This window comes from Miniopterus natalensis, chromosome 22, assembly GCF_054644295.1.
Source record: "Miniopterus natalensis isolate mMinNat1 chromosome 22, mMinNat1.hap1, whole genome shotgun sequence".
Taxonomy (NCBI): domain Eukaryota; kingdom Metazoa; phylum Chordata; class Mammalia; order Chiroptera; family Miniopteridae; genus Miniopterus; species Miniopterus natalensis.
The window spans coordinates 13,987,127-14,011,203 of record NC_142102.1 but is presented as its reverse complement, the minus strand read 5'-3'; the positions used below and the strand labels follow the sequence as shown (position 1 = coordinate 14,011,203).

The 24,077-nt window shown below is 55.6% G+C and overlaps 1 protein-coding gene across 1 annotated transcript; it reads left to right on the top strand.

Annotated features, from left to right (window-relative positions):
* The first annotated feature begins 3,424 nt into the window (after positions 1-3,424).
* Positions 3,425-23,866, top strand: LOC148090730 (adenosine receptor A1). The gene is made up of 3 exons (XM_087829076.1): positions 3,425-3,541; positions 4,361-4,740; positions 23,053-23,866. The coding sequence occupies exons 2-3, from the start codon at positions 4,400-4,402 to the stop codon at positions 23,690-23,692; spliced, it is 981 nt and encodes a 326-aa protein (XP_087685202.1). The 5' UTR covers positions 3,425-3,541; positions 4,361-4,399; the 3' UTR covers positions 23,693-23,866.
* The last annotated feature ends 211 nt before the right edge of the window (positions 23,867-24,077 follow it).

Here is a 24,077-nt window from a genome sequence, read left to right as displayed (position 1 = left end):
GAAAAGTGGTCTCAACCCCATGGCCATCGACTAAAGATGGATAAACAAAACTTGGTCTGTCCCACAATGGAATATCACCCAGTCATAAGGAGGTATGACTTAGATGCACTCTGAAAATGTTATGCTAAGTGAAAGAAGCCAGTCACAAAGGCCCACGGGTCACACAGCTCCATTTATATGAAACGCCCAGAACAGGCAAATCCATAGAGACTGGAAGGCGATCAGTGGTTCCCAGGTCTGAGGGGATGGGTAGGGTTGGAAATGACTGGTAACAGGTTCGAGGTTTTGGGGGGGTGATGGAAATGTTCTAAAATTAAATTGGGGAGATAGTTGCGCAATTCTGTAAGTATACTGAAAATGATTAAATTGTACACTTTAAATGGGTGAACTTGCCCGGCCGGGTGTGGCTCAGCGGTTAAGCGTCGACCTAGGATCCAGGTGATCAGGGTTTGATTCCCGGTCTGGGCACATGCCCGGGTTGTGGGCTGCAGTTGATCAATGACTCTCTCATCATTGATGTTTCTATCTCTCTCTCTCTCCCTCTCCTTTCCTCTCTCTGAAATCAATAAAGATATATTAAAAAAATAATAATAATATATAAGTGAACTTTATGATATATAAATTATATCCCAATAAAACTTAACTGGGTGACCTGCATTTAATCTGGCAACTCTGTTTCTGCTCCCCACCCATGGCCTCCTCTCCCCCTCAGGACATACAAAAGTTAGGGGGCATATTTCTTTTCCTTGAGGGGCAAGAGCACTGCTTCATGGGCTGGAAGGAGTAAAGGAAGCATTAGGAAGTCACAGTTTTCCCTGCCTCGATTTCCCTTCTGCCCTTGCACTCTTGGGGGTGGTGTGTGAGGGTCTGGGGAGGAGGGGTGAATGGACAGACAAGGATGAGCTAGGCTGTGCCAGAGGCCTGAGCTGTAACAACTCCGTGATGTGGTGGAGCTGATCCAAGTCCTCCAGGCAGTGGGGTGGCAGGTGAATCACCCAGAAGCCCCTCTTTGGCTGCAGTCAGGGCCAGAGAAGCCCAGAAATCCATGGCTGGTGCCCTTAGGCTGAGGTCAGGGGTGGGGCCGCCAGGTGAGGAGTTGCAGGTGCCAAGAGAAGGCTGATTCTTTAACTGTGGCACACACGTGGGGCCGACTGCTGTGAGGGGCTTGGAGAAGGTGGACAGCTCCTACTCCAGGTCTTTTAGCATCCAGAACTCTGTGCCCAGCTGGCTGTCATTAGCCACTGAGGACCTTGACTGGTGGGGTCTGTTCTCAGTTCCTCTTCCCTGCCACTGCTACCCTCTCTCAGGTTGTGAGGAGCATGCTCAGATCAGCTGCTTAAACCAACCTCTTTTTGACCCCCCTCTGCTGCAGCTAACAGCCCATCTTCTGTTTCTCTTCCACACCAAGCTCTTCAAAGCCTCCTGTGCACGACAGCCGCCATCCTTTCCTTCCTGGTTCAGCATTAACCCCCCTTCTTGTCGCTGAGTCCCCACTGCCCCTTGGATGACTCACAGCTGCTCCCCAGCCCTGAACCCCTCAGCACCCTGCCACAGACATACACTAGCAGCTCCCCTGGGGTGTGCACAGCCCATTTCCTTCCAGCTTCTCTCTGCATCCTGTCTCTGAGCCCTCTCATCTCACCCAGAGCTTTGTCTGCCACCTCAGTGGAAAAGACTCAGCTGGAGCTCTGATTGTCCCCTCAGCCACTTCCACAAGCCCTGCTGGACCTGCTGGACCCCTTCCACATGGGCACATCCCACTCCACTCGTCCAGGAGTGGACTTCTTATCCTTCCACCATCACATTTCTCCAGGAACCTGAGCTTGAAACCAAGTCACCTTTACCCCTCACTCCCCAGCTGCTCTGCTTGGCTGGCCAAGGGGCCCAGGGGTCCCACGTGACATCTGTCTTGTCCATCTTTGCTCTTCCATGTTTCCTCTTAGGTTTGCCTTTTAATCTCTGGTCAAGCTTGCTGCTGCCTCTGACAGGTCTGCGAATGTATCTACTGCTTTTCAACTAGGGGTGAGTGTGTGCGGGAGAGGCTCAGGTGTCCTCCAGAGATGAAGGTTGCTGGATGGGTGACTCAGTACCCACCCCTTGTGCCAGGCCAGGCCTGCCTTAGTCTTTGCAGGTGTTTGTGACAGCTAGATGAGCCAAAATTAGGAAGCTGAGTGAAAATCAAGAGAAAGCCTTGATCACAAAAGAACTTGGGCTGAGATCACAAGGAAAGCTCTGAGAGTCAGGGGGATGGATGCAAAGACTTTCTCAAGGGCGGGGGAGTGATGAATGTTGATGCCCCTGGGGGTGCTGGGGAAGTTGGGGCGGAGCCTGGGGAAGAATCGACACTTCCCAGTTTCTCCCACTAGGCTCTAGGGAAGGACCACAAACTTTGCTGTCTGTCTGAGGCAGAAATGGAAGTTATCCACCCCTGGAGACTGAGCAAAGACCTTCCTCCTCTGGGCAGAACTCTCTGGGCATCGTGAGGTGCAATAAGGGCAGAGCCTGAGGGGCCTGGAGTAGCTCAAGGCATGAGGCCCCCCAGCTCTCCCAGCCCTGACTCTGCCCTGCCAGGGCCCTTGCACACCATCTACGAACAAGGATTTCCCAGGTTAGGATCTCTGCAAGGCACCTGTGTTGAAGGAGGGTCTGCCCTGGGAATTTGGAGGTCCTTAGTAGGTACCAGTGGGCCTACCTGAACCTGCAGCATGAGGCAGCCAAGAGGGGACTGGGTCGGGAACAGTGGGGAGGACTGTTCAGGGCCTCGTCGGACCTTGCTTCCCTGGCCGGGCTCATCTGCAAGGCCAGCGGATTGGACTGTGCTGAGAGGACAGAGGGGGGACACCAGAGGGGGTGACATGATGGAGATGATCTTGGGAAGCAAGGCGGCTTTTCAGAGCTTCCACACCCCCATCTGTAACAGGAAAATTGCTGACAGACTAACGAGAGCTGAGAAAGGGTGTAGTGACTCAGGAGAGAGTCTGCACAGCGATGCGTGCAGGAAGGATGCTAGTTCCTGCGAATGTGCCCAGGTTTCAAGATTGAGGGGCGCGGTGGGGGAAGTCAGAGAGCAGCCTGAGGTGGGGGATGTTGCGCAGCTGGTGGAGGGGTCTCCTCTGGGGCATCCGGCATCAAGAAGGGGGAGTGGATGCAGGGACGCTGCACCTCTGTCTACTCTAGAGGCTGGATTCACACAGGGGCCCCCAAGGAAAGCTCGCATTTTCCCAGCTTTTCTCACCCAGAATCACTTCCTTTGTTTAGCAGAGGGGGTGGGGAAGGAGATGGAGGGCGAGGAGGGAGGGGCCCGCGGTGCCACCCCGCCACCGCCCCCCGCCCCTCTGCTGTGTGGAGCTCGTTTGTCACCCGGCTCCTGTGCTGGGGAGCCCCAGGGGAGTCCCAGCAGCTTCATCCCCCGACCTGCTGGGTCGGCCCAGGTTTCTCCAGGCATCCCCGAGCTGGCGGCTGCGGAAAGAGTCGGGCTGGGAGGGCTTTTGGACGGAACTGCTCAGGTGGCTGTGAGCTCTGCCAGCTTTGGTGACCTTGGGTAGGTCTGTGTTTCCATTGGCATTGGGGCTTCCCGAGAGGGATGCAGGAGAGGGCTGAAAAAGGTGACTAGAAAGCCCCTTCTAGGGGCAGGGTGGGCGAGGTTCCCCGCAGAGCTGGAGCGGGGCCAGGGCTCTGCTGGGAGGCTGGTGCCCATCGTCTCAGGTGGGCGGCCGAACGCTGGGGAAAGGGGGCCCTGCGCCCCTGCTGGTGCTGAGCCCAGTCCCCCAGACCCACGTCCATCGGCTCGTCCCAGGTGTGGAGCAGGGCGCTACCTCTTTAAAAGCGTCCAGGGCCGAGCCTCCGCGCACCATGTGATTGCTTGAAAAGGCTGGGCCGGCGGCACTGCAGCGGAGCCGGGAAGGCGATGAGCTGCTGCGCGCGCGGTGCCCAGAGTCCAGCGCTGAGCGCCTCTGGGAGCTCTGGGCAGCACCAGGTGCCCCCAACTTTGGGCACTACCTCTGGGACCCCCTGGCTGCCAGCAGGCAGGCTGGTGAGCTCCTGGCATCCTGTTCCGTGGGCATAGGTGGGCAGAGCCAGGCATGGGGGACCCTGGTGGGGTGTGTGCAGCGGAGCTGCCTCACACCTGATAAAAAAGCCAGTGGAGGAGTGAACGCTGCTATCTTAAGTTGCTGAATGAAACCTCTGGGGGTGATAAGGGGAGGGACAGAGATTAGGCAGAGAAAGGGCCAGGGTATCTCGCCAGCCTGGGAAGCCACTGACTGTGCCAAGTGCGGCACAAACCCAAAGGGAAGGGACTTCCAGAGCCCCTGTCCCCTCCCAGGTGCAGGCCTCCCAACCCCAGGCTTCTTGATCATAGGTGCCGACTGTCCGCTGATGTGCCCGGCCTTTGCCTGCAATGCCGCCCTCTGTCTCGGCCTTCCAGGCCGCCTACATTGGCATTGAGGTGCTCATCGCCCTGGTCTCTGTGCCTGGGAATGTGCTGGTGATCTGGGCAGTGAAGGTGAACCAGGCGCTGCGGGATGCCACCTTCTGTTTCATCGCATCGCTGGCAGTGGCTGATGTGGCCGTGGGCGCTCTGGTCATCCCGCTTGCCATCCTCATCAACATTGGGCCACAGACCCACTTCCACACCTGCCTCATGGTCGCCTGCCCTGTCCTCATCCTGACCCAGAGCTCCATCCTGGCCCTGCTGGCCATTGCCGTGGACCGCTACCTCCGTGTCAAGATCCCTCTCCGGTGAGTCCCGAGCAGCAGCGGCAGGTGCTGACCACACCCATGCTAGGTGGTGTGAGGGCCGTCTAGAGATGGTAGAAGGTGGAAACAAGACCCCAGAAAGCCAGATGTCCTCTGGGCCATTGTGCCCAGTCCCCACTCTGCCTCTGTGCCCTCTGCTCTGTGGTGCTGGGCTGAGCTGGGGTTGAAGCAGGAGGATGCTGGGTGGCTGGAGGAATGTGACCCTGGCAGTGCCCAGGAGCCCCCAGCTAAGCTGCTGCTGTTCTCAGGACACGGCCAGCTGTCCAGTCTGGAGCGGGGGTTGGGGGGGCCGGCAAGACAGTCACAGTGAGTGCTGGGCAGAATGAGCTGAGCCCACCAATCTCTGGAGAGCGGAAGGGGAGAGCAGGTTGCTGGGGGGGGTGGTCGTGCGCCGAGGGTGGCCCTCCAGAAGCCAGAGGGCTGCTCCCCCAAGCAGACCCGAGAGCCTTCCTGCAGACATGCATCTTGCCAGCCGGCTCCACCCTCTGGGGCTGAACTGTGGGCCTAAGCCGCCAGCTTACCTCTGCCCAACTCCCACTGCTGGGATCTCTGTTGCAGGCAGGAGGAGGGAGAAATGAGGGTACCTTCTCCTAATGCTCTGTTCGGTCACAAAACCCTGCAAGTCTTTGCCAGTCACAGCAGAGGGACTCATGCTGTGCCCAGGCAGCACCAGGGTGGGTGGCCTGATGGTGGCCATCCTCATGTGGGTGTCTAGTCCACCCTGGGGCTCCTCGCCAGGGCTTCCAGGCCACAATCTCGTCACCAGGCAGTGCCTGGGCCACCAAGTGCCAGTGAACGCCTGGGCCCACTGCCAGGCGGGCCCTGCTGGGACACTCTGTGAGGGCCCCTCTTTAAGTCTCGTCAGCAGTAGAGGTGCTCTGGCCATCACTGGCACCTGCCATCCCTGGAGTAGCTTCCATATCTGGGACTGGGGCCTCTGGCCTCACTTGGCAATTTGCCCAGGCAGGCCTAGCCTCCCACGTATCTCCCGTTTGCATTAAATTTGTGCAACTTTTTGAAGCTTTTTTTCATGCACCATTTTTTCCTGTTCTCACCGTGATCCTATCAGGAAGCTACAGTGGGAGCTGGTAAAGGGAAAACTCAGACCCAGAGGGTCTCCTGCTGCTGGTTGGGAGCAGAGCCTGGGTCCCCTTGCTCACCTAACTTCCTGATTCCCCCATGTCCCAGCACCTTAATGCCGGCCCTCTGCCCTGCCTACCTCCCTCAGCCTCCAGGCTTCCCAAGGGATGTGGGGTGAAGACCGCTGCTCAGGGGAGAAAGAGGCAGGGAAGGCCACTCAGAAACTCAGCACTGAGGAGACTGTGCTGCCCTTGGTCCCAGGTCACGGTGGCCGTGAGGGTGAAGCTGGCCTCAGCCCATCTGAGTAGCTGGACCTCTGAGCAGACCACATTAGGAAACACGAATGTGCAGATGTAGAAGCTGCTCCAGAAGTTCTGTCTGGAGGGGTATGAAGCTGAGCAAAGGCCTGGTCCTGATGTGACAGTGGCAGATGTGCCCTCCTTGCCCTGTGGGTGGTGGTGGCTGCAGGCCTGTTCCTGCAGGAGGCAGCTTCTGTGCTCCGGTCTCAAGGAGCTGGGGGTCTTGAGGGGCTGTCTTCTGAGGGTTGAGGCTGTGGCCTGCTTAGAGGCTAAAAAACAGGCTCGGGTTCCAGTCCTTGCTGTGAGTTTCCAGCTGTGACCCCGGGAAAGTCACTAATTGATGTCTTTAAGCTGTGGTTCCCTCGTCTATAAAAGGAGGCATGAATATTGTACCTTCTCCCTGGGACACTGGCAGTTAGCTCTGTGTCCGACATGTTGTGTGCAAGCCACACGTGGTAGGTTTATGTTTGTCGTTTCATCACTGTTAACATTTGGCTCAAAGTGGGGCTGGATAGACAAGCTCTGCCCCGCCTACTCATGCTTTCATACAGTAGCCCCCCCCCCCCCCCCCCCCCCGTTTCCAGAGAAGTGCCAGGCACCGTGAAGTTACACCTGTCCTTGCTTTTTCTCACTTGGTGGGTCGTCAGTGTCCCAAGGGCAGCGACCAGGGCAGCTCGGCATTCTGTCTGTTTCTGCTCTTTCTCCAGAAAGCCTAGCACAGTGTCTGGCGTGTAGCAGACACTCAGTAAACGTGGGCTGAACTAGATGAGCTTGCAGAGCTTCAGGTTGAGCTTCAGGCAGGCCTTCCAGATGCCGGCCCTCTAATCAACCTTTTGCTGGGGCTAAGATCTCCATGCTGCCCATCAGCTCAGGCCCACAGTGCCTGGAGTGCCCCATGGAGAGGAACCTTTCTCTTGCCAGGGCCCAGCTCCCAAAGCCGGGATCCTGGAGGCTGGGCTGAGCCGACTGGCCGCTCTGGGCCCTTGCCTGTCACTGCTTCCTGCTGATCTGCTGGAGTCAGTGGGCTGCGGGGTCTGGGAGAGCACCTCGCAGCCGGAGGGCCCCAGGCACCTGGTGAGGCATGGGTTGGTCAGTCAACCACACATTTTATTTCCTTCCACTTGGCAGAAAGACAAAGAGACAAAGGCTCACAGCATGTAGTGTGATCCAGTTACAAAAATAAAAATAAGTACCTCAAGTGGTAGATTTATCAATAACTTGTGTTCATTTACATGTACTTAGCATGTCATTTGCATAACACCTTCACATGCTTGGTAACTGCCACCCTATTCCCCTCAGCTCGTACTTCTGGGCACTCACCCTGGGGTATCTTGGTGGCTCCTACTCCGGGGGCTGGCTATGGGGAGGAGTGCCAGCAGGGCTCCCTGACCAGTGCCCTCTTTGTGGGCAGGAGACCCAGATGGGTGGGATGGGGTGAGAGGTGATGGGGGTTTGGGAGCCAGATTGACCTGAATTTGAACCTTGCTCTGTTACTAACTAGCTATGCAACCTTGGATTCGACCTCTCTGATCCTTTCCCCCCTCATCTGTTAGACAAAGGGGCTGGGCGCGAGGTCCCCAAGGTTCCTTTCTGCTCTCTGTGGCTCTTCCTTGTCTTTACTCCTGACAGTGCTGTTTTGAGATCCTGGGAAAATTGTGTTCTGTTTTTAGCTCCTAGTGTTAAGAACTAGGCATGGTGCTGTGGTTTTATCTGCTTTATCTCACTTAATGCTCATAGCCTCTCAGTAGTATAGAGGTGATTGTAAATCCCCATTCTGCAGACACTTTTTTAGATAAATTGAGGTCTGAGGTTCAGAAATTTGCCCAGACAAACATCTTGTCAGGAGAAGAGACAGGACTGAAATCCAGACGTGTCAACCGATATCTTTAACCAGTGAGCCCATGTGCATCTTGAATCATGTCTAAGAAGCTGTAGGGTTTATAGAGGAGGTTCCTCAAGGCTGTCAGCAGGGTGATCTTTCTCCTCTGATCTTCGCCAATGTTCCCTGCACCCTGCTCAGCCCACAGGCTCTCCTCCCTCCCTCCTCACCTTCACTCCAGTGGGCACAGGAGCCCCGGTAGCCTTGCCTCTGTCCACAGCTGGAAGCTTGCCCAGCTGGGCTGCTGACCGGGAAGCACAGCCAGGCGTGGGGGAGGCTGGCCTGCTGGACCAGGCTCAGGCGGAGAAAGAACTCTGGTAGATGAGGGTGTGCCAGCTTTTAGGCATCAATGTAGCCCTCCTCCCCCTGACTAGCCTGCACTTTCCTCGACACTTTGTTGCACGGAGAGCAAAGTAATGGGGCAGAGAAGTGGGAAGAAGGCGTTTTGTTTTGTGTTGTGCTCTAACAGAAGAGGGGCGTTAGTGTTTGTGCACTACCTGAGGTGGCCCCATAGAGGGTGCAAAACTAATGATGGGGCAAAGGAGAGGCTTTCTGGAGTGAAGTCCTGGCTTAGGAAGCAGGGCTGGGACGTAAGAGACACGCAGAGGGTTGGTGTTAGAGGAGCATGAAGACTTTCTAACGGGCAGGAGGCAGAGTGTGGGTGCAGGTGCTGGGAGGTGAGTTGTGAAGCCAGGTCATCGACTGAAAGGGAGGGTGCGGGAGGTGGTGATGGGGAGTCACAGGTGTGAAGTCATTCTCTTGGACGTGGGGCGGTGACTTGAGTCAGGAAGCCTGGTGTAACCGGGGCAGCAGAAAGGGCCACTTGAAATTCCTGGTGATGGATTTGAAGCGAGACTCTGTGTGTCTATAGCCAGCTGTGCCCAGCGGCATGGGCAAAGGCCCTGGGGATTCATTCCTTCATGGATTTAGAGGTGACAGATTCTGTGACAGGCATGAGGTCACTGCCTCTGTGGAACTTAGAGACTGGTGTGCAGAGAGCCAATAGGTCCACAGGCAGAGAGCTACAGTTACAACAGAGAAGAATTCGAGGGAGGAAGCCATCCTGGCATTCTCTGTGGCATTCCCTGTGGCATTCTCTGTGTTTGGCTTCTCCAGAGTTCAGGTCAGTGTCTGGAGAGACTCACAGGGACCGAGGACTGAGGTAGGCCGGGGCCCTGAGGCTCAGGGTCAAGAGTTCACATTTTATTCTAAGTGCACTAAGAAGCCTCAAAAGTGGTTTAAACAGGGAATGCCATAATCCCAATTACATATTTAAAATGTCAAGAGACCTTAATAAAATATTAGCAAATGAAATGCAGTGATATATAAAAAGCAAATTATGTCACAACCAAATAGGGCTAGTCTGTGTGTGCAAGGGTGTTGTACTCGCCACATTGATGGCAGGTCCCCCAGTGGTTCCTCTTGCTCACGCCTGCTTCTATCCCTTCCTGTAGTTGGGTAGACAGGCCCCTACTTTCCTGGCCTCAAGGAAGGGGCCCCTCAAACACCCAGCTGGCTTCCGGGGCACCTCCAGCTGCTCCAGCTGTTATCATTTCTCAGGAGGCTCTGGGCTTTCTTAGGCAGGGACCACATCAGAGCTGGGGGTTCTTCCTTCCTTCCAGGCTCCATTCAGGATGAGACACGGTGGCTTCTGGGGTAGCTAGGTCCCCCCAAATCTCTGCCATTCCTCAGCCACTCTCGGGCAAGTCCTGTTCGTGCACATCCTGAGCCTCCACAACCTCCTTTCTCACCCTCATCGTAGCCCCCACTGGTGACCGGGCACTGTGGGCTGTGGCACCACTGCAGGGTGGTCCCTCCCACCCCCTCCCTGCTGCACAGCACAGTCCTGTGACAGCTGCTCTGGAGCACTGAGTGGCCAAGTGTCAGCTAACGTGCAGAGAGGATAGTCACTCAAGAGGCTGGCAGTTATCATCAGCTCTCGCCCAGCCCTGGGAGGCAGAGCGGGCAGGCCTGGGGGCGCGGGTGTTCACTGCCCAGTCAGCTCGGAGAAGCCCCTCAGCTCTCCCATGCTGACACAGTTTCCTTTAGCCTCTGGAGCAGAGAATGCTTTGCAGTGCATTTGGGGGCTTGGCACAGGTGCTGGTGGCAGGACTTACAGCTCTCACTGGGCAGCCCACTCTCAGAGGCCACCGTGTCCACTTCTCAGCTCCCAGCTGGGACCACAGCACAGAGGCATCTCTCTCCCCTGTTTTACAGAGATACACCCATGGGAGGAAGGGTGAGAGCAGTCTTCCAGGCAGACAGTTCAGGCCCATGAGCTGTGTCATCTTGGAGAAGCTGCTTAACCTCTCTGAGCTTCCATTTCTTCTTTGGTAAACAGCCTTTCTCACTTCCTCACGGTTGTCATGAGGCTTTCAGATGAGATGTGAAGGGGCTGGCAAATACCGGCACCGAGTAAGGGGGACTGTTACTGTGGCAGATTTTCTGGAGCTTGTTTTACGTTTACCACATGATGTCATGTGGCCCCTGCAGTCCATGGGGTTCAGGTCTGTGTCAAAATGAGCTGCAAGCGCGTGAGGACAGACGTGGTTCTCTCCTGTCTTGCTCACTGTGTCCTGTACCTGGCACATGCCTTAGTAGGTGGCTGAGTCAGTGTCTGTCGGGGAGGAATGGGAGAATGCTTAAATGCAGGAACAACCTTGCTGGGGAGGTTGGGCAGCCCTGGAGTATGCTAGTTGACGCTTCATCTGCACCTACAGGGCAAAGGCAGGTCTTGGGGAATGAAGGGTTATTTCATTAAAACATTCCTAAGAGATGGGGGGGTGCTGGGGCATGGAGGGGTAATTGGCCAGCTACTTGGCAAGTTAGGGGGAGTATCCTGGTCTCCTGACCCCAAGCAGACTCCTGTTTTTTGGAGGGAAGGGTGTGAATAGCCCTCCCGATCCCTCTTTGTCTCCTGAGGGCCTCACGCGGTGCAGCTGCAGGCGCTGCCATCTCTGGGAGCAGAAACAAGGCCCCTGGGTGCAGCCAACTCCAAAGTTGCCTCTGGGGAGGAAAACACTCAGTGTGCTTGGGGCCTTGCTCTGCCCAGCAGACATACCTGCCCCAGGGGCCTGTCCTCTGCAGAGTAAACACAACACCTCCCCCCTCCACACCCCCTGCGTTATGGCCTCCTAGGGCCCCGTGATGACAATGGCCCAGTGAGGGCTGAGAGAAACACAGACACCATTCAGAGCTGCTGTGACAGTTGAGTGAGCCAGTGAGGCTGTGAAGGCATGACCCCCCCCCCCATCACTACAGGAGGTCACAGTGGCTTTAGGCAATTAGCACGGGTTGTGTTTACACATTCACACCTTTGCGTGTGTTGAGGGTGTTATTTTTATTTTTAGAAGTCAAAACATACTGCCCTGGGCTCCAGATCTTTCACTGGACTCTGCTTGCTCACCCCTGTCCCCTCCCGCCAGCCCCTTCTTCTCAGAAGCCCAGATATGAGTCCCAACCAAGCTCTGCTCTTTCCTGTGTGTCCCACCCCCACCATTAATCTTCCTGAGGCAGGAACACAATTTACATGTTCAAGTCAGCAAGTGTCTTCTGATAACACCAGTTCTGTCCTCAAGGGCACAGACCCACAGGCTGATAACTCACCAGCTGCCCCTCGGCAGGAGGCCTAAGCAGGCTTGGCTCACACCAGGTACACGGTGCCCAGTCTGCAGTGCTCAGCCCCACACTGCCTTCTACCTGTGCTCAAAACACTTCCCTGCCTCCTGGCCATCTCTTTTGAACCTGCCCAGGCCTTGGAGTTGAGAGGAGTACGACCACACATGTAAACACCCCAGAAATCTGTTCCCTTCTCTTGTCTGTCTAGTTCCTGCTCATTCTTTAATATTCAGCTCAGATGACACCTCCTCCAGAAAGCCTTCCTGGTTTTGCCTTCATGTTCCCACAGGTCTGTATGCTCCCCTATAACACAGCCCTTGTCAAACATCCCTTTCTGTCCTGTGAGCAACTTAGGGTGCCATTCAAGCCAAGCATCTCTACCTCCACAGTGTCCAGCATAGTTTCTGCCTGTTTTTGGTATCCAGTAACTGACCCAGTGAATCACTGAGTGAATGGTGGTAGCGACAAGCGACTGGAGTGTTTGCTGGGCCCTGTGCTGAATACTTTATGTGAATTCTCTGACTTAAATTCTTGCACAATTTTATGAAGAGGCACAAATAGCATTTTATATTAACAGTATAATATATCCCTATTTTCCACATTTTCTGAGAAAGCTGAGGCTCAGAGAGGTTAAACAACTTGCTAACAGCCACCTACCTGCTAAGTGTAAACAGAATTTTTGAATAAATGATTGAACAGATGAATGAAAAGACCCCTATTTGAACCTTGACTCCAACACTTAATGCTGAGTGATCTTAGGTAAATCACTTACCTGTTTGGGTCTCAGTGTCCACATCTATAAAATGGGCTTAATTCTAATCCCTACTGCAAATATTTGTAAGGCATCACTCTCAAAATGGGAAGGGGGAATAGCTTTATTGTTCAAGGGTGAGCTGGCTCTGGGTGTGTGGGGGAGGAGAGTTAGGCACCCTGACCCCCCTCCCTGCTATCTGCTTTCTGGCCTGCAGTTCATAGCTGCCCAAGGGCTTGCCTGACTGCCTGGCATTGAGCTGTAGATCTGAGTACGGGAGTGGAGTATAGACCCAAGAGACAGTGGAGCAGTGAGGGAGTGGGTGTGCCCCATGCCTGGAGTTGACCTGCTTCCTCTCCGTCTCCCACCTACTGAAGCTGTGGATGGCTCCCTCCAGGCTGCTGGAAGATGAGCGTGTGGCTCAGTGATCAGTGGGCAGTGGGCAGTGGAAGGCCAGTGAGACGGAAGCTTCAAGACCCACAAGAACTTCCTGACCCCATGAGGTGGGGAGGCACCTGGGGCTGATCCAACGTGCAGCTGGGGCTGGACTCTAGTCCCTCAATACCAGGGCAGCTCCAGGGCCTCAAGGGTCTCCTTGGGAGTGCATGTCTCCCCCCACTGCTGAAGTTGCATTGGCCAGGAGGGGACATTCTTGAGGCCCCCTTGTCCTGTCAGAATGTGGCCTGGGTCTGAACTCAGTCTGTAGTCAAGACATGAAGAAAAATGTTCAAAGGAAACATCTGTGGGGAGACTCAAGGGTAGGGGAGCCCCCTCCATCATGGAGATGCTGGGAGAGAAGAGATCCCCCAATCCGCCCGGTACGGAGGGGATCTCTGGCTGGGAACTCAGAGGCTGGAGCTCAGGGCCTGGTCTGCCACTGGCCCACCTGACAAGTCACTTCATCGGGAAGGGGACTCTCTGTTCCTGCCTGACTTCTCAGGGTGCCACAGGACCCAGGGCATCTGGAGTCAGGCTGCCACGCTGGCCTCTCAGTCTGAGCTCTGCTCTCACCTTGGCCAAACTCTCTGAGCCTCAGTTTCTTCATCTGTGAACTGGAAATACTAACATGTACCTCAGGGAATTGTAGAGAGGCTCCTATGTAAAAACAGATCTCTCCCCAGCCTCTTGGGCTCCTTCCCCTTTCCAGCAGTTGCTGGGAGGGAGCGAGAGGTGCATAGCGGTGTGCTGTGTGTGTCTGTCTGTCTCTGTGGTTGGGTGGGCATCTGACATGCCCACCCACAGTGAAGTTGAGGTTCCTTTACACAGACAGTGTTGGCCAGCGGGACCATGGGGAAGTGCCTGTGGCACAGCTGGGAGCCACATAGAGCCCTGTGTGCAGGTGAGGGTGTGTCTGGGGCACCCCTTTCTCTGCTTTGAGCCTGTCTGTGAGCCTGAGGGCAGCCTGGAAGGAGAGGGTCCCAGGAAAGGAGACCCTCCATTGGGTGGGGTAGGGGCTCCTGCCAGGTGACACTGTCCTGGACGTCAGAGCAGCTTGGGTGCCAACTTTGTAGCATATTTAATTTTATTTACTTTTGCAAGGCTGGTATCAACACCATTTTACAAATAAAGATACTGAGAACCAGGGAGACCAAGGGACTTGAAAACAAGTTAATATGTAGAAAACTGGGACTTGAACACCTGCCTGGCGGGTGCCCAGGTGAATGCTGTGAGTGATGAACCCGCTGCCTCAGCCACTGTCCTCAGGGAGCTTCTCAGCTGAGACCAGACATAGGATTTTGCAGATGACAAGAGAAATGGGTACAGGCTGAGCTGAGAGGGTGACAGCTGGGACCGAGGCTGCTGGTGGGCGCAGGCTGGTGTGGTTTCCTGTCGGCCCTGCTTGCTTCCTCCCTGGACCCGGGGCTTGTGTGTTTCATCTGTAGGGCTGCCTTGATCACAAGTGCAGGGAAGCTAAATCTGGAGGTGTTGCTAGCAGCATGGCAGCAGAAATAACCCCACCAGGCGCTCAAAGGTGAGAGGTGGAGATGGGTTCAGGGAGGCCCTTTATGCACCACAGGTAGAGGCACCGTGCAGAGAGCATGGGCCAGGCTCAGCTCCAACACCAACCAGCCCTGCTGTGGCCCTGGGCACTCCCTGAACCTTCCTGGGCCGTGGTTTTCCCATCTGTAAAACAGCAACAACAAAAGCCATGTGAGTGGTGCTGTGGGACCTGCTGGCCTGGGAGGTGGGAGCTCCTGCCCCCTTGTCTACATCCTGGTCCCTCCTTTCTCTCCGCACGTGTTGGGTGCTGCTGTCCATGACAGTGGATTGGCCGTGGACCTGGTGGGGATTCACAGTCCTACTTCCTGCGTGACCCAGGACAATGCTTTCCTCCTCCTGGGCTCCTCTGTCAGCCTCCTCCCCAGACGAAGTGGGGCAGAGCTTCTTTTGAGCCAGATACTGAGTGCCACTGGGCTTTGGGAAGCTCGAACAGTAATGGACACTGGTAATGTAAGACTTGGCTCTGTCCTCTGATTCCTCATGGCACCGGGAGTTCAATACCTGAACTGCAGAACAGGCCTTAGAGGCTTCTGACCTAAGTTGCAATTCCTGTTTGGCTATCAGCTGAATAACCTTGGGCTAGTCACCCTGGTGCGTGGACCAAGGAGAGGAAGGAGACTGCTGGGAAGCTTGGGCCCTGGTGACCTTGGAAATCTGGGAGGTGGCGACAGATGTCACTTCATGTCACAGACAAGGAAACAGGCTTTGAGAGGTGGTGAGATTCGCTGACAGCAGTTTGAGCCTGAGACAGACCTTGTCTAATGTGGCCAGTGTTTGTTCCAGGTCAACCAGTGTCCCTCTGTCGGGCAAGCAGACATCAGCTCCACAGAGGTCAGGGGTTAGAGGAGGGACAGGTATGGTAGTCAGGCTGAAAGCTGGTGCTGGGCTCTAATTCCTCATGGATGGGACAGTTCCAGAGCATAGAGTTGGAACTTCCAAAGGGCCTACACTGAGGGGCTGATTCCAGTGGGGTGAGAGAAGGCACTTTGGTGTCGCCCTCACCCTGCCCCGAAGCTGCAACATGGGTCCTGCCTGATTTCTGCCTGGTTCAGTCTCTAACGCTCATTGTTGTCAGCAACTGATGTTCTTTTTCCAGCTCTAAGCACTGTGCTTTCAAGCTTTCATGAATGGTAGATGGAAAAAAAAGGCTTTGATTTACTAAGCTTCCTCTCCCACCCTCACACCATCATTGAGATCCCCCATCCAGGGCTCTGGCACATGTGAGTGCTACACAGGGCTTTGCTGAGGTTGGAGAACTGACTGAGAATGAGTTGATTAATCACCCCTCAAAGGTCCCTGCTCTGGGAGGCTGCCAGGCTCCCTGCTGCTCCATTCAGGGGCACAGGCGACACCCACAGAGGAGAACTGGCTGTTCGCCCCCTGCACCAGGGCAGGCCGAGAGCAGAGGGTTGGTCTTGTAGCAGGAGGAACTGGGGGTAGACTCCCGCTAGAGGGCGTTCCTGTGTCCAGGCCAGGGAAGGTCTGGGCACTGGGGCATCAGTCTGCACAGGGTCTCTCCAGCTGAGAAATAGCCCTTTAGGCAGAGACTGAGTCACCCCTGGTTCCAGACAGGCCACTTACTCCAGAGGCCTTTCCTGCGCTCGGGGAGCAGGGTGAAGCTTTGGGCCAGCCAGCGCCCTCTCCCACCCAGTCCCCTCCTGACTCAGACTGATTCTGTACCAAGGTTGAATTTGGTGGGGGAGCTGGCTGCAAAGTGGCTCCTGAAGCCATGCGAAGAGCCTCCCAAAGTGAAACAGTAACTTTTTGTTTCTTTGTCCCTGCACCTGCTTGTATCTCTTTAGGCACTGACTGTATTTCCCTGAGCAATCAGGGTGTCCTTCGGGCGGTGATAACAATGGGTACCAGTTGCTACTGTTCACCTAGCGGGGCCTACATCAGTCACTGCACCAGCCTCGTGGCCACACTGAGCCCACCAAGCTAGTCTCCTCCTCCCGTTGTGCGGAGGACAAGACCCAGGGCCAGGAACTGTGACTTGCTGAGGGCTATGAGCTGTTAGCTTGTGAGTCACAGTTTGTACTCAGATCTGACTCCTCAGCACTCCATTCACTCAACAAATACTTATTTTTCTCTCCATTCCGCGGTGCTCCCTTCATCCCCTCCTTGGGCGAGTAGCAGAGCGTGACATCCTTAGAGCCGGGGCCGCCCTTCCGGGTAATTGAATGTGCCCCTGGGCTCCTCCTCCCCAAGCTGGTTCTCAAGTTCCTCCCTCCCTTCTGCCAGTGCCCAGCTGGTCTAGAAGAGGGGAAGCAAGGCCTGCCAGCACTTGGGAATATCTCACTCAGTCACATCATCCCTCTGAGGACACAGATGCCCTGCAGGGGAGGGGTCTCACAAGGCCAGCTCCCTCCCTCCCGGCCTTGACCAAGCAGGAGGCTGCTCTCGGGGGTCCTGATGTGGCTGCTTCACATGTAGGCCCCCCTTGCTGAGCAGCATGGGTCCTTCTCTGCACTCTCGAGCCCGGGCACAATGAGATGAAACAGTAAACATTTCAGTATCCCTCCAATGTGCCAGCCAGGCTGTGGGATTCTCTCCACCTCTTGCAAGTGACCATAGTCTGCTCCCTTTCCCTATAATGTCAGGCCTTTCCGTTTGGCTGCAAAAGGAATTTTACCTCCTTTGACACTGTGGACGCCTGGGGAGGTCTCGCTGCGCAGCCACTCACAGGTCATTGGATCTCTGTGCTGACAGGATGGTTTTTTCCATCCCACCTGCTAAGTCAGAAAGTCACCCACAGCAGGTGGGACCATTTGACTGTGGTGTCTTCACCATCCTGGCTTTACCTAGGGCTGGAGAGATTCGAGCCTCAGAGCAAGGAATGGCTAGGAGTGTGGAGGTCAGGGCTTACTTTTCTGAGTTAACTGTTCCAGTCAGATGCCCTCTTCCTCAAGGACCACTGGCCTCTGGGATGTGGGGGCTGCACCTGGCCTTGGGGGTCAGAGAGCTGGCTCCCTCTGGGGGTGGTGAGGAGGTGGCTGCATCTCAGAATCACCCAGGACCTTATTTCAAAGCACAGTGCCTATGCCTCCTGTTTTCGTTTCCATACACCTGGGCTTGGGGAGAGGGTGGGCTCTGTAGACAAATATGCTTTGAAAATGTGCCTTCCCTACATCTGAGAACCTCCTTCCCAACACCCTACTCCCTGACTCCTCCTGGTCAGACCCTCTGAGCAAACAGAAACCCCTCTTTGTATGAGTGGGAGGGCACAGTGGGGACAAGGCACACAGCACTTGTGAGGCCCATGCCCTGCTACCTCTGAGTAGGGGGTTCAGCCTTGGATGTTTCAGCACTAGCTGGCCTCTCTCCCGACTGGGGGCTCCCTTTGCTCAGCGGCTGTGCCTCCCATCAGATGTGTTCCCTCGGGCAGGAGATGCCTTTCTTCTGCTTGCTCCCAGATGCCCCGATGCAGGAAGGGAATAACCAAATCAGAAGACGGGAGAGTGGGGGAGGCACCCAGAGACTTGTCTTTCCCACCAGCCTGTGGAATTATTTGTCTTCAGTAAGTGACCAGGAGCTATTTCCAAGGCCCATCACACTAATGATCTAATCCACTTACTCTGCTCCTTTTTTCAAGGAGCTCAGGGTCCCTTCCTCGCCGGCAGCTCTGCAGGCCGGCCGTGGGGCTCAGATGGTCCCCTTTGGGATGAGTGACACTGATATTCCCTGATGGTGTGTCATGCCATAGGGCCCAAGCAGCAAGATTCTAAGCAGGATTGTCGGGACCCAGCTGACCTGGCTCCTCCTGGGGCCCTTCATCCAGACTCCTCTGGGCAAAGTTACTGCTAAATATTTGGCCCCTGGAGTCTGCCCAGTGCCTTTGATTGTATCTGGTTTCCTATTCTCCTCTGGGACAACAGTCTCTCTGCAGGAAGTAGTTTAATAGTCTGAAAGCCTCACTTCCCTGGTCTTGAGATCCAAGTTTTTAGTTACAAGTGGCTGAGATCCTTGCTAAGGAGGGAGGCAGGGACGAGAGGACCAGAGCCTCAGATGCCAAGGAAGAGGAAGGAAGACGGCTCAGCCTGCGCCATCCGAGCCTCAGGGCGCAGAGGGTGCCGACCCCTCTGGCCCCCCACTGGCCCTTGGGCCCCATGCCTGAGTGAGGAGCCAGGACAGGGAGACGGCACCAGGTCTGGGGACCCTGCCCTGGTTTCAGCAGGTGGCTGGATGCTTCCTCGTCCCTGGCCTGGCTCCAAACACAGCTGTGCTTTTTCCAAACCCACTGTGTGGATTCTCTCCTCTTTCCTTCTGAGTCAACACACACTTATTAGGAAGCTGGTCAGTCCCTCTGGCAGGGAGTTCTTTGTGGTGACTGAGCTCCATTCTTCCTGCTCACTGTCACGCCTGAACCATTGGGGTCTGGCCAGGACACAGAGGCCATTTAGGTGTTTACAGTGGACGGCCTCTGATGCCAGATGATAAAGCACCTCAGTGTCAGTCTGGAACTCAGTCCCCACTTGTCTGGGAAGAGCCCTCGTCCGAGGCTGTGGGCTGGGAAAGGCCACCCCCTGTGTACAGACTGGAAGTGAACTCAGTCGTGAAAAGGGCCTATTCATGAGGCAAAGGACAGTTGGGGAGCTTGGGACACGCGCTCATGGCTCCTGCTGGGATTTCGCTTAAGTTGACCTGCTTCTCTGGGCTGCAGGTTGGAAGACTCCATGGGGGCTGCATCTGGCCAGGAGCCTCTGCTGGTCTCACACTGTGCGGGGAAGCATGGGGCTCTGCCTGCCCTGGCCGTGTTGGAGCTGGCTGGTGGCAGGTGGCACTGGCTCGCACCTCTCCTGAGGCCCTCGTCAGAGCAGCCTTATGTGGCAGGACCTGATCAGGGACCAGTAGTTACCTGACTCGGCGGCAGGCTCCCCACAGCTCCCAGGCACCGGGGAAGGACCTAGGAATAAGTTTCTTCCTCCAGGGCTCTGGCTCTGCCTTTGTGACCCGACCTCCAACTGAGTACCTACCATGTAACCTTCATCTCTGTCACCCGTGGCAGGTCCTCAGTCAGTCACAAATGATTGAAGAGATCATCTTATCATTGAATACATTTTATTTATCATTGAATAAGCCATAAGTAATTGAATAAGTGGTGTATAGATTCATTTCCCCATCTTTACATGTATGGCCCACTGTGCAGATGGTTTCTGAGCACTGCTTGGTTTTGCGGAGGCCGTGGTGAGCCTGCCCTGTAAAGGCGCTGTCCCAACAGAACTTACATTCTCCTGGACAGACACAGATAATAAAATGCTTGTGGAGGGAATCAGGAAGTGATCAGCTCTATCAGGAAAATTAAACATGGGGATTAAACGGGCACTTCTGTGGGATGCTCAGTGAACTCTTCTCTGAGGAGGTGACCTCTGAGCTGAGAGCTGAGGCGAGGGGAGGAGCCTTCCCAGACACCTGGGGATGAGCAGCAGGTGCCAGGGCCCCAGGTGGAAGATGCCCAGATGTGTTCACAGAGGGGCCTCCAGCAGTGGCTGGACTTCACAGCGAGTGCAGGGCTCAGATTACAGGGAAGGCTCGGGAAAGAGATCCTTGGGCTCTGGGAATGGCACTGGCTCTGCGCAGTGGTCTGGATCAAAATCTGAGTGTTGTCTGACTCTTTTCTCCCCTGGATCTTAGGCACTGGGAGGGAGGTACTGGAGGTAGTGTGTGGCTGGTCCCTTCAGTGACACCTTCAAGGAGCTGCCTGTGGACAGGGCCCTACTTGGAGTGTCCCTGACTCCACTTGGCCACCCCCTCCTGCATTCATCTGGGACTGATCACTCCTAAAGTCAGCCTTCTCACTGGCTAGTTCCCAGCATGACCCCAGAGGTGGTGAGGCCTTGCACCCTGATTTTTGAGGGACATTCCACACACCTTGCCCCATGTGCACCCCAGGACTTGCAGCCTCTGCTTTTCTTTCCCACGTGTAGGAGAGGTGGGTCGCTCCCCGGTCCTGAGTGGCAGCCCTTCCTGTGAGAGCCTGCCCCACCTCAGCCAAGGTCCTGTGTCCAGCCCTTTCCCACTATGGAGAAAATAGCAAGAAAAACAGATGAGAACTGATACCCTGAGCTGCAGGGTCTGCTGGGACCTGGCCCTGGAGGAGCCCCAGGAACGCTTTGACCCAGGGGCTCCAGGAAGTCTAGAAGGGCCAGAGGGAGGGGAGGGGGAACCTCTCTAGCTATGATTTGCCTGACCCTGTCTCCCACCTGGGACACTGTCAGTATCTGCCTCCTCTCTTGGTGGGCCATCATTACACCCCCCCATCTCTGTGTGGTACCCTCTTTGAAGAGGGTCCAGATGGTCCCATTTTTAAGCTTGTAGGAAAGAGACATTCTCAATCTGCCAATCATCCGTCATCCAAACGGCCCCCAGTGAGCCCATCGCCCTGAGGGAGAGCTGGTGTCAGAGTCAGGAGACAGGAGACATGGGCATGTGATACCCCATTTCTGGGCCTTGTGATACCCCAATTCTGGGCCTTAAATCTTTAATCTGTGAAACGGATTCCTCACAGGATGTGATGGGTTCCCTGAGGCATGAATGTAAAAGGGCTTGTCAATAATGGATGTGATGTAGACCCTACAGGTGATGGGCAGTGCCAGGACTCTGCCCTTCCTTCTGCAGCTGAGGCTGCCCCCCCCCCCCGACCCCCTGCTGCCCCTTAGCTTTCTTCTCTCTTCACAGAATTATGTGTGTCCCTTTGTTCTGGCCCCATAGACTTGTGGCCAGAGCATCTTTGAGATGTTTGGGGAGCACTTGGGGTCATCGAGAACAAGCCCCGAGCCAGATGTTTGCAGAGGTTGTGTTTGTTGAGCATCTAGAGATACCAGAGATTTTCCAGGTGTGAATGTTTCTAGGGGCTTGGAGGTGTGGGGGCCCAGGCACATGAATATTGGTGGAGTTTTTACAGAGCTTTTCACACGTTATCTCACCTGGTCCTCACCCTTTGATGTGGGTCCTGCTGGCTCGTTTCACAGAGGAAGACTTGGTCTAGGTGGTTGCAGATGGGAGCACCAGGCTGGCCTTCCTGCTGGGAATCCTTGTGGAGGGGATGGGCTTCAGCTATAGCAGAGAACAAGGGTCCAAGCGAAGAGAATCTCAGGCAGGTGCAGCAAAGTGGGCAGCTTTCAGGGCTTGGTGCTTTGGAGGCACAAGGACTCTATGATCACAGGGGAGGGGAGGGGTCACCACACCAAAGATGTTGGAGTCATCTGGGGTCCTCAGTGTCCCCGCTGCAAAGACAAGGAAATTAGAAATGAGGTTCTAAGGTCCCATCTACCTCGCTTTGTAGATGGGGCAGGGAGGGGACCTGATTTCTCCCACCCCCAAACCGTCCCCTTCCATTCCCATAAAGCCTTCATGGGACAGTGGGTTTCAGTGGATGGAAAGGCCTCCAGGAGGAGAGGCACCTTAGGTATCATCTCTATGAAGGAGAGAGCCACAGGCATGGGACAGAAGCAGCAGCTGGAGGGAGGTCCCCTTCACGCCCATGGGTCTCAGTAGCTGTTTACAGGCTCAGGAGGGCACCCGTCTTCCTGTCTTGGAAGCCGCATTGGAAAATAACAACTGGGCAGCTGCTGTGCTGAGCCAGCTCCTCAGTGCAGAGCCAGAGGCCCAGCCTTTGGCACTTTCTCCAAGGCCCATGTGTGGCCAGAGGACATGCTGGCTGCTGGCTGGATTTGCTTAAGGGGAGGTGGGGACATTGAAACCCTCAGCCCTCAGTGGGGTACGGGGTCGTCACCATCCATGGACTTCTTGTCACTCTTCGTGTCATCCAGCTGTCTGTGTGTTATGATGTAAAATCTCGGTGGCCCCATCCCTTGATATTGTCCCTTGCGTTTCCTTCCAAGTACATGTCACAACCTATAGTTGCTTTGTCGACTAATTTCCTTACTTTTGTGTTATCCATGTCTTCTCCCAAAGTGCAACCTGCACAGAGGCGGGTCCCCCGTCTCACTCCTAGCAGAGAGTGGTGCCTGGGACAAACAGCACTCAGAAGTGTTTGCTGAACAAATGCTCCAGCACGCACATGAGATGCAAGTACCTCCGCCTAGCAGATGCTCAGTGAACACCAGCTTTCTTTCCTGACAGTAGTTCCCAAGGGGCTTGGGTGCAGTGACGGGGAGGGGGAAGGGAGGTGGGGGATGGGAAGTGGCTGTGGAGTGTGAGTGGAGCCCGAAGGAAGGTTGTGGATGCTTTTTGAGTGTTGTCAGCCCAGAGGGAGGGTGGTTTGTTCCCCAGTGGCTGTGTGGTCAGTGTGGGCATGCGTTGGGAGGCACAGGACAGCACTGCCACCTTCCAGGCAGCCTCAGCAGCTCACGGGATGGCTCTGAACCTCCGTTTCTTCATCTGCCAGTGCTTTCCCACTCATGAGGGCCATCATGAAACAGGGATGAGATCACCAGGGGGGACATGCCTAGCACACGCAGCAATTTTTACTTTGGTGATTTTATTAAAACTCCTAAAGGGCATCCTTTGCTTACTGTTATGATTTTTATCATTAACCAGGAGAGACGGGCCACCGCATTACAGGCTGTGTCCAAACATTAGATCCTGAAAACCCCGCACTTTAGCCAAAGACACACACTGCCTGTTTCCTGGGCCCTGGCAGGTGGGGCCTCCTCCTGGGGCCGGGTAAGCCTCAGCGGGCCTCACACTCTGCCCTCCCTCCCCAGGTACAAGACGGTGGTGACGCCCCGGAGGGCTGCGGTGGCCATCGCCGGCTGCTGGATCGTCTCCCTTGTGGTGGGCCTGACACCCATGTTCGGCTGGAATAACCTGAGTGCGGTGGAGCGGGCCTGGGTGGCCAACGGCAGCGTGGGCGAGCCGGTGATCAAGTGCGAGTTTGAGAAGGTCATCAGCATGGAGTACATGGTCTACTTCAACTTCTTCGTGTGGGTGCTGCCCCCTCTGCTGCTCATGGTCCTCATCTACCTGGAGGTCTTCTACCTGATCCGCAGGCAGCTCAACAAGAAGGTGTCGGCCTCCGCCGGGGACCCACAGAAGTACTATGGGAAGGAGCTGAAGATCGCCAAGTCGCTGGCACTCATCCTGCTCCTCTTCGCCCTCAGCTGGCTGCCCCTGCACATCCTGAACTGCATCACCCTCTTCTGCCCTTCCTGCCACAAGCCCAGCATCCTCACCTACATTGCCATCTTCCTCACGCACGGCAACTCGGCCATGAACCCCATTGTCTATGCCTTTCGCATCCAGAAGTTCCGGGTCACCTTCCTCAAGATTTGGAATGACCATTTCCGCTGCCAGCCCGCACCCCCCATTGCTGGGGACCCCCCGGAAGAGAGGCCGGATGACTAAACTCTACCTGCCCACAGCCAGAGCATCTCAGCTCGGTCCTCACCTCCCTCCTGTCTAACTTGTCTCCATGAGCCTTCCCCAGCCAGGCTGTGGGGTGTGGATGCCCTGCACCTCGGGGCCCTGCAGGAGGTTTAGGGGGCAGTCCGTGAGGAAGAAACCAGGTAACCCGATGGGAAGAGGAAAGTGGCTCGAGCCATCCCACCTGCCTGGTTTTCCCACGGGCAGCCCCAGCTCCAGGCAAAGGTGCCCCGTGGGCAGGGAGGGCAAGCTCAGCTCCCGCAGGCAGGGGAGCTGTTGTCTCTGTGGTGGTGGCCGTGCAGACCTGGGGCTAGGCCTAAGGAAAAGAGGGGACCCTCCAAGATGAGTGAAGGCCTTGCTCTCCTGT

Bases quoted from the DNA above. Each gene is read 5' to 3' on its own strand.
- LOC148090730 (XM_087829076.1), top strand. From the start codon at position 4,400: ATGCCGCCCTCTGTCTCGGCCTTCCAGGCCGCCTACATTGGCATTGAG. The intron at 4,741-23,052 runs GTGAGTCCCGAG...CTCCCTCCCCAG, and splicing joins CGTGTCAAGATCCCTCTCCG to GTACAAGACGGTGGTGACGC.